General features: G+C 33.2%; 2 protein-coding genes and 1 long non-coding RNA gene across 5 annotated transcripts; 2 read left to right on the top strand and 1 right to left on the bottom strand.

Moving 5' to 3' along the window:
* The first annotated feature begins 536 nt into the window (after window positions 1-536).
* LOC144839298 (myeloid differentiation primary response protein MyD88-like) lies at window positions 537-5,947 on the top strand. The gene is made up of 7 exons (XM_078694618.1): window positions 537-603; window positions 1,687-2,041; window positions 2,355-2,402; window positions 2,989-3,012; window positions 3,684-3,867; window positions 4,900-4,991; window positions 5,343-5,947. The coding sequence occupies exons 2-7, from the start codon at window positions 1,726-1,728 to the stop codon at window positions 5,489-5,491; spliced, it is 813 nt and encodes a 270-aa protein (XP_078550744.1). The 5' UTR covers window positions 537-603; window positions 1,687-1,725; the 3' UTR covers window positions 5,492-5,947.
* A 1,490-nt stretch (window positions 5,948-7,437) lies between these two features.
* Window positions 7,438-8,887, bottom strand: LOC144839310 (uncharacterized). Of its 3 annotated transcripts, none has more exons than XR_013611737.1 (3): window positions 8,712-8,887; window positions 7,596-8,543; window positions 7,438-7,503 (listed from the first exon to the last, which is right to left on the bottom strand). It is a non-coding gene; the product is annotated as an uncharacterized LOC144839310 (long non-coding RNA). The 3 variants fall into 3 exon arrangements; XR_013611739.1 differs by having other exon boundaries at window positions 7,445-7,503; window positions 7,791-8,543; XR_013611738.1 differs by lacking the exon at window positions 7,438-7,503 and adding an exon at window positions 7,565-7,594 and having other exon boundaries at window positions 7,791-8,543.
* Window positions 8,888-9,588: 701 nt separating this feature from the next.
* On the top strand, window positions 9,589-11,736 carry LOC144846205 (C-X-C chemokine receptor type 6-like). The gene is made up of 4 exons (XM_078703533.1): window positions 9,589-9,592; window positions 9,829-10,497; window positions 11,200-11,359; window positions 11,429-11,736. The coding sequence occupies exons 1-3, from the start codon at window positions 9,589-9,591 to the stop codon at window positions 11,274-11,276; spliced, it is 750 nt and encodes a 249-aa protein (XP_078559659.1). The 3' UTR covers window positions 11,277-11,359; window positions 11,429-11,736.
* Window positions 11,737-11,860: the final 124 nt, after the last annotated feature.

Consider the following 11,860-nt stretch of genomic DNA (forward strand, 5'->3'; position numbering starts at 1 on the left):
ACTACAGGAATTAATTTACATGGCATACAAATAGCAAAACTTTGAAATGAAGGGTTTCAAATGCCTACTGCATTATCAGATATGATTTCCTCCAATCCAATGACTTGTTTCATTATGTAAGATTGGAAAAGCACAACCAATTTATTCACATAACACATGCATTTGATATGGCAGACGATTTATTATAATTGTAACACAAAATGTCTGTTAATATTTACGGAGTATTGAAATAAAGAACGTAGAGACAACTCATCGTCGAAACTCAGCAAATCAAATGAGGAGACGCACGATGTGAAGAAAATATCAGCGTCAGTAGCAACCAGATGCAACAAGCATTTACGCAGCTATTGAGTACAACAGTCATTCTGTTTCTGAGCGTGTCCATAATGGCTTCAATGAAGAGAAATTTCTGCATGTAAAAAAAAGCATCCAGTGTACTGTTTGATTAGTTACTGTACATATAATGGTTACTATAATTTGGCAGATTTGGCGTCCCATACATGTGTGTATGGTTTGTTGTTTTTTTAGTGTTTATAGAATGAATGAGGAAGTGATACGAAAAATTGGAGATTTTAAGAATTAAGATTTGAATTCTGTATCAAGGTAGTGGACTTATATTTTAGATGTGCTTGAATACTACACATTGACCTATATTTTATTATTAAGTTAAAACATTACTCACTCAGATTTTTAAGCTAGGCCCTAGGCTAGTACTAGCCTAGCTAGGCCTACTACTAGCTAGTCTAAGTACAGTAGTAGGCCGCAGGCGCGACTTAGCTTAGTACCCTCTGCATGCACCATGGACCCCACCCTAGGTGTCGTAGCCTAGGCTAATCCAAGAGGTGGTATCCATGGTATTATTAAGTACATATTGTAGTAAACTGGTGTTATTATACAGTATGCCTAGTATTAGGGATTAATTTAGCTTTTAAGAAGTTTCAAGTTCATATTCAGTTCAGTTTATCGGCACGGTTGACAGTAGTGACACTGCTTTTGTAAAGTATTATTATACCGTGCTAATTAATAATATTTGTGGTGGCTATAAAATTTGTCCATTGTTTCATACCTGCAAGGTCAATCATGTTTCTGGTGCTTTGTCTTCTTCTATTAAAATTATCAATCGTATACAGTAATTAGCTTATCATGCTGTCAGTTTGGTAACTTATTTGATGTATGGAACCATATTAACATAATTTTTTAGCCGATAACAGATAAAGATACCGGATACTCATTCGTTAATTTACTGATAAATTATTTTTTTATCTTTCTTTATCGTGATTATATTCGACAGCCTATTTTTGTTAATTAAATCTCAAGATATATTCTTTCAATTTGTAACAGCTTGTTTTAATTTGGTCTTACTTTGTGGTAAGTTGTGTGTATTGTTCTCCATTTTAATATCAAAATAAAAAGCTAATAAATATAGATACAGTAGTAACAGTATGTGGTTATTATTATAAATAGTAAAAGTCAATTTAAAAATTGCAGGGATTCTGTGGGTTTGCTGTTTGTATCTTGTTGTATAGAAGTTGAGTGTTCCGTAAATGACACACCTCAACGGCATTTTAGGTGACTGTTACTGTAGATGTGTGATCATGTGTCGCTCACTCAAAATTTGCAGTGGACCTATGCCTACTGTACATCATTATTATGATAAGCTATAGTATAAGTTTTGTTGTTTATCAGGAAAGACGACGGAAAGACGAAAGAAAGAAGTAGAGTAGAATGGCCGAGAGCTCAAGTGAGCCATCTACAAATATCACAGAAGATGTGCCTGCAGTGGCACTTAGCGTTGGATCACGCAACAAACTCTCTCGTAACTTAAACTATGCCCAGTCACTTGGAAACAATTGGAAAGGCCTTGCCGATGAGTTGGAGTTTGAATACGTTGATATATGTAACATGGAACGAGAGAGCGATCCAACGGGTGAACTTATATGCGCATGGAGTGGCAAGGAGGATGCAACGATAAGCGCATTAATAAGAGCTCTACAAGAAATTCAGCGCTATGATGTTTTGACTGCTGTGAAAGATAGCTTTGGTAAGTTTGTTTGTTTAATGTAGAGCTAGTCCCCAAAAACCGGTCCATTTTCAACAAATGTAATAGCCTCTTTGTCCCCATATAGTGATTCACTGTATCAGGGAAGAGTGAAATTAATTTTACTCTCCTGACTGTATTTCTAATTAAATTCACTAACTGTAATTTGCAAGATGATGTAAGTACAACTTTTTGCATAAATTTAATCAAGAAAAATGTCTCTTTTGTCTATCGTCGCAAAATCCCAATATTATTTAATTACTTTAGGACATTAATCCTAATGGGTGAAATACAGTATATCTTTTCTGTTTTGTAGAAAAGGATGCTAGACGTTGGAAAGAAAAACGAGTGCAAGTACCAGATGGTAATGTTGTTTTTATTTGATCATGATGATTTTAACTGATTATTGTCGTCATTGACCAGTGATATTATCATCATTGACCAGTTATATTGTCATCATTGACCAGTGATATTGTCATACTGATCAGTGATCTTGTCATTGACCAGTGATATTGTCATCATTGACCACCAGTGATATTGTCATTATTGGCCACCAGTGATATTGCCATCATTGACCAGTGATATTGTCATCATTGACCAGTGATATTGTCATCATTTACCACCAGTGATATTGTCATCATTGACCAGTGATATTGTCATCATTGGCCACCAGTGATATTGTCATCATTGGCCACCAGTGATATTGTCATCATTGGCCACCAGTGATATTGTCATCATTGGCCACCAGTGATATTGTCATCATTGGCCACCTGATTGGCTATCAGTGATTCACTATAATCTGTTTTCAGTGTTATTATATTAGCAGTCTTTTTATGGTACAATCTGATCTAATTCTACCCTTCTTGCATTATTCCAAATTACTGTAATGTCTGTGTTTGTACTTCCTATAACCTGTATTTGTGTAACCATTTTTGTATTTTGTATTTCAGTTTCACCTGGAACACTGGAAGAGGGTAAGAATTTCATTATTTTTATGAGTTTTATCATGGACCATACAGTATCATAGTTTTCAATTGTGAAGCACTGCCTTGAGGAACTAATTTTACTTACAACACACTCAAATAATTAGAGAAATTAATATCCGTTCAATCAAGCGAGCGGTTAAGAGAAGGGTGCCATTACCGTACCTAAAGAGCCAACAATATTGGCATGGCTTTGAGGACTCGCTCCTAATTATGGTGTTGGAAAAATCTTCTCGGAAAAGGTCAAGTGTACACAGTTTGTCGTGTGCATATTAAAGAACCCAGTTCAACATTCGAGATGAGTAAGGGGTTACCCTGGTGAGCTGGTTTACAAAATAGCCCCTGTATCAGGTGGATTACCAATTATCAGACAGGACAATGATTAATTTACTATTGGTACAATACAGAAAGAAATTACTGCTTCGTATCTACGCGTAACCTTTCGTAGCCTACGCATAGGTAGATTGTATGTCATTGTTCTCTGAACGTAGCCTACGAAGTATTGTTCGTAGCCTACGATGTATTGTTATGATAATTATCTAAGCGTTGATCGTAGGGTGGTTCGTATGGTTAATAATCCTTGGCCACATGTGCTTAAAAGACATAAAATAAAAAATACTTCTATGATGATGTGCAAATAAGTATTATTATTTTATTATCAGGAGAATTGTATGATGCTTTTATCTGCTACACAGAGAAGGATTATCCATTTGTCATGCAGATGATGGAAAAGCTAGAGCAATCGCGTAGTCCATCGGAACCACCACTGAAACTATGCGTTGATTTCAGAGATATTTTACCCGGTGAGTCATGGGCAAATGTATCGGTCAACCTTATTGATAAAAGGTAAGTTTAATTTTTAGGTGGCTTTCTTTATTCAGGAATCATGCATTTAAGACATTCCATCCAGTTTAATTTCAACACAGCATTGCACCAATGAAACCACTGGATAGCTGAAAGTACTCATTTCTTTTTCATTTTTTTTGTTGCCTTTTCTACAAAACAAAACTTAAATTCAGATCTTTATAACATTCTGAGCATTAAAGTAATTGCTTTTTAAAAATTGTCTGCACAAGACTTGTATTTTCACTCACACAATATACGTAACACATGTGTATATATATATCTGTATTTTTTTGTTAACTGTTTTTAATGTTGTATTGTTTTATGTTTCAAACCTGTTAGTAGTGGTAATTATCGCTGTTGGTTTTGATTGAATAAAATAAAAAAACATACATACTTAACATAAGCTCTTTTTCTCACAGAAATGTGAGTCGCTCAATAGCTTTCTTTTATACAAACCAGCCTATCTTAATTAATTATTACACTTTAAGTATTAGGGCGGTCCTTTTATCGCATGTGAAGATTATAATTGAAACTTTGAGATTGTAATCGCAAAGAGTTTAGAAACCAACTATTTATTGCTTCTGATCTTCCTATGCTTGCATTGAAAACACAAATATTAAGATTTTACAATTTTACATAATAAAATTATATTCTTAGCTTTTATTTTAGTCAAATAACAGCATTAATACATTTACATTTATAAAACAACTACAATTGCTGTTATTATTGTTTAAGAGAAGAATATGGTTATTAAATTTCAGATCACACAACTGCTACACAAAAGAGCAACATTTTAAATTTCTATTTGATTTTATTATTGTGGAAAATGGAGAAATAATTTAGGTGGAAAATACTCAAAATATATGTGAAAATAATATGTCAATATAATGATTCTTTCATATTTGATCTACAATGTTGGTTTGTTTTTCTATATTTTATTTATTTTTATAGATAAATTAATTATACATTAAGAGGATTCCCGAATATAATGCTAGATTTTCCACTAATTTCTAATTTCCATTTTTATTTCAGATGTAAGAGAATGATAATAGTATTATCACCAGACTTTGAAGGTACTCCTCAATGTGACTTCCAAACTAAATTTGCACTTTCATTACCACCAGGTGAGACGAGACAATTCATTACAATAGTCCTAGCCCAAAACTTTATCCCTTCCACTTGCACCATTTGATCTGGGGCACATACAAAATAAAAAATTGTGTAACTTATAAATTTATTACAATAGTCCTAGCCTAAAACTTTATCCTAAGACTGTTGTGCAATTTGATCTGGGGCATATACAACATAAAAATACAATTTTTTTTTATAATTTTGTAACATAAATTTATTTTTAAATGATTGCAGTTAAATTTTAATAAGGCATAATGTTAACAGAAAAAATTCATTTTACAAACATGAGAAATTAATATTGAAGGGTTATAATGATTTCTTTCTATTTTTTAAATTTTATATAGGATCTCAAACAAGACGTATTGTACCAATTAAGTATAGACAATGTAATGTCCCTCAAATTTTAGCTCACTTAACTGTCATTGACTTCACAAGAAGAGAACTTAGACTGTGGTTCTGGGAGCGTCTGGCACAGACACTACGTCTAAAATAATTGTGTAACCAGCGTGTGATTCAGATTTAACTGCTTGAGATAAATTTCCTGATGATTGATCAACTAGCATTCATGTTTCAAAGTTCCAGTCATCCATTTGTAAAAAGTACAGTACCTGATGAAGAAGTCTACCTGATGAAGAAGTCTACCTGATGGAGAAGTGTATCTGATGGAGAAGTGTATCTGATGAAGAAGTATATCTGATGAAGAAGTGTATTTGATGAAGAAGTATATCTGATGAAGAAGTGTATCTGATGAAGAAGTGTACCTGATGGAGAAGTGTACCTGATGAAGAAGTTTACCTGATGGAGAAGTCTATTTGATGAAGAACTCTACCTGATGAAGAAGTCTATGTGATGAAGAAGAAGTCTGCCTGATGAAGAAGAAGTATGCCTGATAAAGAAGAAGTCTACCTGATGAAGAAGAAGTCTGCCTGATGAAGAAGAAGTCTACCTGATGAAGAAGAAGTCTACCTGATGAAGAAGAAGTTTTTCTATATATAGACATATATATAAATCCAAAGGCAAATTACTGAAAAAAATGACAATGCTGTGGGTATCAGTGGCTGGATCTCAATGGAGATACAAAAAAAAAAGCGAAAAGCTAAATCAAAACGATAAAGTAAACAGCCAGAAAAGTTAGAAGAGCTTTCGGGCAACACTAGCCCTTCATCAGTGCAAGTGAGGGAATTTGTATAAAGTCATAGCATATGAGTTGGCAATATAGACATATATACTGTATATATGAACCTAAGATCTGACTTACTTTGACTTTTATTAGGTAGAAGATTTTGAAAGAAAAAAGTTGTACAGTACATCTAACAATAAAAAACCAGACTGTGCTTCAGATCTAACTACTTTCTCAGAACATTCCATTATAAGATGTTGGGATTCTTCTGAATATATATTTTTTTAAATATTGGATCTTATATTATGATATGCTATTTTTTTTTATTAATATATACCATAATTCATTCTATACAGTAAGCATACAATTCATTATTTTTATTTATTTTATTTAATTTTCAGGCACAAAAAAAAAACAAAATACAAAGATTTAAAAATTGCGAGGCATCAAATTGAATTGATGTAGCTCATAGTAATAGGATATATTACAGGATTTTTTTCAAAAAATGGCCATAATATCGACTTGTAAAATTCAATTAATAGGGTTGAAATTTGACTGAAAAATTAATAATTTTATAATTGATATTTTGGCAAAAAAAATTAAAATGTTTACCTTTTTTAACTGGTTACTATATGAGAATTTGAGATGCGCTGACTCACATAATATGTTCTGAGCATGTTATCTCAATATATATTTTGAAAAGTATATTATAAACACATCAGGCAAAGAACTATTAATTCTAAACCGCCCAGTGATATATTTAATGGTTAACTATATTATTATTTGACACGCGCAGACGCACATAATGTGTTCTGCGCATATTACCTCTACAAGATACCTTTACAAAACTGGTTACTATGACTCTACAAGATGAATATAACGCAATATATGCGCATTTATGGCAATATTATTTCATAATAATTGAATTTAAAAAATTCGATATTTTTGCCATTTTTAAAAAAAATCCCTGTACTATACTGCCCTGTTCATGGAAGAACGACTCAACTGACACATTTTTCAAAAATCACCTTGTGGTATATTCAGATATTCAAAATTTTAACTAGAAATATGAAATTTAAAAATCAAAATACCACTCAATTACAAGTGTGTGTTGCTATTGTCACCAAAGACTAACTCAACTACAAATGCCATGAAAGACTCAATCATATTAACACCTATTATGTCATAGGAAACCCATTCAAGTGCAATGGTGTTAATTGCACAGCAAGCTGTGTAATGTTGTTTTAAACATAAAATAATTTGGTACTGCCTTACGAATAATTGTCAATAATTAAGTAAGTAACCACTTGACATGCGCAGAACCCATTATTCGGCTCTGCGGATGTTTATTATGCTATAGTAACCATTTATGTCAAAACTGGTTACTATAGCACAATTTACATGCGCAGAACCCATTAGTCGACTCTGCGCATGTTTATTATGCTATATAGTAACCATTTATGTCAAAACTGGTTACTATAGCACAATTGACTTGCGCAGAACCCATTATTCGTCTCTGCGCATGTTTATTATGCAATAGTAACCATTTATGTCAAAAAATAAAAGGGTCGAAAATCGGCCATTTTTCAAAAATTTCCCTGTACTATAGTACAGGGATTTTTTTTAAAATGGCCAATTTTCGACCTTTTTATTTTTCGATAAAACTGGTTACTATAGCACAATTAACATGCGCAGAACCCATTAGTCGACTCTGCGCATGTTTATTATGCTATAGTAACCATTCATGTCAAAACTGGTTACTCTAGAACAATTGACATGCGCAAAACCCATTATTCGTCTCTGCGCATGTTTATTATGCAATAGTAACCATTTATGTCAAAAAATAAAAGGGTCGAAAATCGGCCATTTTTCGAAAATTTACCTGTACTATAGTACAGGGATTTTTTCAAAAAAATTGCCAATTTTCGACCTTTTTATTTTTCGATAAAACTGGTTACTATAGCACAATTAACATGCGCAGAACCCATTAGTCGACTCTGCGCATGTTTATTATGCTATATAGTAACCATTTATGTCAAAACTGGTTACTATAGCACAATTGACTTGCGCAGAACCCATTATTCGTCTCTGCGCATGTTTATTATGCAATAGTAACCATTTATGTCAAAAAATAAAAGGGTCGAAAATCGGCAATTTTTCGAAAATTTACCTGTACTATAGTACAGGGATTTTTTCAAAAAAATTGCCAATTTTCGACCTTTTTATTTTTCGATAAAACTGGTTACTATAGCACAATTAACATGCGCAGAACCCATTAGTCGACTCTGCGCATGTTTATTATGCTATATAGTAACCATTTATGTCAAAACTTGTTACTATAGCACAATTAACATGCGCAGAACCCATTAGTCGACTCTGCGCATGTTTATTATGCTATAGTAACCATTTATGTCAAAACTGGTTACTATAGCACAATTGAATTGCGCAGAACCCATTATTCGTCTCTGCGCATGTTTATTATGCAATAGTAACCATTTATGTCAAAAAATAAAAGGGTCCCTGTACTATAATAGGGATTTTTTCAAAAAATGGCCAATTTTCGACCTTTTTATTTTTCGATAAAACTGGTTACTATAGCACAATTAACATGCGCAGAACCCATTAGTCGACTCTGCGCATGTTTATTATGCTATAGTAACCATTTATGTCAAAACTGGTTACTATAGCACAATTGACATGCGCAGAACCCATTATTCGTCTCTGCGCATGTTTATTATGCAATAGTAACCATTTATGTCAAAAAATAAAAGGGTCCCTGTACTATAATAGGGATTTTTTCAAAAAAATTGCCAATTTTCGACCTTTTTATTTTTCGATAAAACTGGTTACTATAGCAAAATTAACATGCGCAGAACCCATTAGTCGACTCTGCGCATGTTTACTATGCTATAGTAACCATTTTTGTCAAAACTGGTTACTATAGCACAATTATAACGCAATATATGCGCATTTATGGCAATATTATTGCATAACAATTGAATTTTAAAAAATCGATATTTTTGCCATTTCGAAAAAATCCTGTACTAGTACAGAAACATTTTCGAACATTGTTATGCGCATGTCAACTCAATATAGATATGGTATAAAATTTGCATATTTAAAACATATTTTTTAATGAGTAACTAATTTTTAAAATAATTGGTTTTAATGTTCATGATGAGATATTATCGGTTTTGTTTTGGGGTTTGGCGGTTTTCCCTGTGTATACTAATGGAGATACAGATTACTACGCTCTCAATAAAATAATAATAATAACATTTAAAACTTCCGTAAAAGGAAATACGAAAATGAAAGTGACTTCTGTTTATTTATTCAAGAAAAGTTTTCTTTGAATTAATAATAAAGTTTATTTTATAGTTTATTTCCTTATTGATATCCTACCGTACAGTTACTGACGTGTTTTTTAAAGATATATACAAGCGGACAAGTTGCATTTTTGATAAACAAAAATGGGTAAGTAATGCCTACCTTCAATTACATACGAATAGTTTTAATTTAAAGACAAGGGTTTACATTACAAAGATTAAAATAAGGAAGAGAAGGAAAAGAATGTATTTTTAACAACGAATAAGTGTTATTTTTTATGTTGTATTACTATATTGCTGTTAGGTGATGATGAAATAGAATAAGACAACAGATTCAATTATAATCATTTGTTTTAAGTATAAAAAGATGTATGATTGTTTCAGATATGGATGCCACTGATACAACTACTAACATTGCCAGTACATTTGGAAATATAAACGACGAACCGGATAACAAATGGCTGATAACTTTACGGTTTGTTGTCATAGGCATTGGAATTATGCTGAATGTTGGCGTCACTGCAGTTTTCCTGTACATAAAAATGTACAAGAAGTCTTTACTACATGGTTTAATCTTTCAACAATCAGTTGTGGATTTGTTCGGTTGTTGTATGTTTCTGTTCTTTTACAACCAAGATGCGCCAGACGGAACAGGAGGGCGTGTCTTCTGCAAAGCTCGAGTACTGTACTGGTTCGGAACGTATACCTCAGTATACAACCTTGTGATGATCACAGTTGAACGTTACATTGCAGTGGTACATCCTCTGACGTACAGAAACAGAAATATTGGCAGAAAATCAGGCTTATTTTACACAATTCCGTACATTATCGGTTTCTTGATCTCCTTTCATCTTGCCATAATCGCCGATGCCAACGAAGAGCTTCCGGGAGAGTGCCGTTATAATGAGTCCAGTAAAGCGGTCAGTGTTTTTTCCGGATTGCTGCAGTTTCTTCTGATATTCTTCCTACCTGCTGGTTTTATGATCTTCTGCTACTGTCGCATTCTGTCAAAGATACATAGAAGATCTCGAGAGAATAAGCAGCATACTAGCGGTAGGAAACAACCGTATGTCTCTATAAAAAGAAATCTTGTGTTTACGATGTTAATCGTTGTTATTGCATTTATCATCACTACAGCACCAAATACCATTATGTACTTAATTTATAATATCTGTCAATGCTTTGCTTTCAGCACCATCATTGAACACGAGTTTACAGTGCTCCTTAGCACGTGTAACATGTGTATTAACCCTATAATATATGGGGCAAAGATGGACAATTTCAGAAGCGGTTTGCGCAAAATTTGGCGTCGAATATTTAGATTACGTTATGTCGGTGATGAGTCTAGCGCAGTGAATACTTCTCAAAGTATCACAAATACTGGTGTTTAATTTTATAATGCAGTATTTAGGCCAATTTAATGTCGACTGTGTAGACCCATCAAATTTAAACATTGTTCGTAAATATAACAATGTAAATTATTGCCCTTAAATGTAAAATTGTTAAACGCTTTTTTTTAATCGGAGTTAAAGGACAACTTTACCGAGACCCGTATGTTGACAACGCATTTGGGATGTACATAATTATGATTTCAGAACACAATTGCGAGATTTACGATATTACCACGCGCGCTCGCCGTACAGTCGTCGCCGTAAATTGCTGTGACGTCAAGTGTGCTTAGCAAAATATACCTCATGAGTATAGGTACTCGTCATTTAAATTTCTAATTTGAGATTGTGTGATTTTTTTTTAAAGGTCAGTATCTAAGATGCTCTGATTGGTACCGTAAACTTTATGAAAATGTGGCTCAGTTGACACTGCAGCTGAAGTAGTATCTTCGGGGGTGTTTCGAAAACAGAAACCTAAAAAACAGAGAGACCAGTTACCCGGGTCTACATAACGTAAATATTAAGCCGTTTATGTTGAGGCCTCTGTTTTCGAGAAATCTCAAAGACCACTTATATAACGTAATAGGCATATTAAGAAGTTTTTGTTGGGGGCTCTTTTTGAGAATTCTCGAAACAGACCACCTATATGACGTAATATTGAGAAGTTTAGTGATGGTGTCACATTGGGTCACTGGCCTCCGTGTTTTAGGTCTCTGTTTTCGAATCACATATTATCGTCCGTAGAAAACCATATGAAAAAGAGATAGGCGGAATTAAAAGTTTCAAATATACATTTACTTGTATATTGTAAAGTGATTTCAAATTTCCTTGTTTATTGTGTTACCTTTTAAGGGAAGCACAATTCTCTCATATTTTAGATAGAATTTAGAATTGGGTACTTCCCTATTTGCGTCATTATTGAATAAAATGATATTTGACACTATATTCATTTCTGTGTTGTTGTGAGAGCCATTTGTCAAGTGTTTTCTAGTTTAGTTCCTTATTATTGATAGCTTCCGTACTAGTAA

Source organism: Antedon bifida, chromosome 1 (assembly GCF_963402885.1).
Source record: "Antedon bifida chromosome 1, ecAntBifi1.1, whole genome shotgun sequence".
NCBI classification, from domain to species: domain Eukaryota; kingdom Metazoa; phylum Echinodermata; class Crinoidea; order Comatulida; family Antedonidae; genus Antedon; species Antedon bifida.

Coding starts and splice junctions, on each gene's coding strand:
- LOC144839298 (XM_078694618.1), top strand. CDS start 1,726: ATGGCCGAGAGCTCAAGTGAGCCATCTACAAATATCACAGAAGATGTG. Junction 2,042..2,354: donor TGCTGTGAAAGATAGCTTTG/GTAAGTTTGTTT, acceptor TCTGTTTTGTAG/AAAAGGATGCTAGACGTTGG. Junction 4,992..5,342: donor TGCACTTTCATTACCACCAG/GTGAGACGAGAC, acceptor AATTTTATATAG/GATCTCAAACAAGACGTATT.
- LOC144846205 (XM_078703533.1), top strand. Junction 10,498..11,199: donor GAATAAGCAGCATACTAGCG/GTAGGAAACAAC, acceptor TTTTTTTTAAAG/GTCAGTATCTAAGATGCTCT.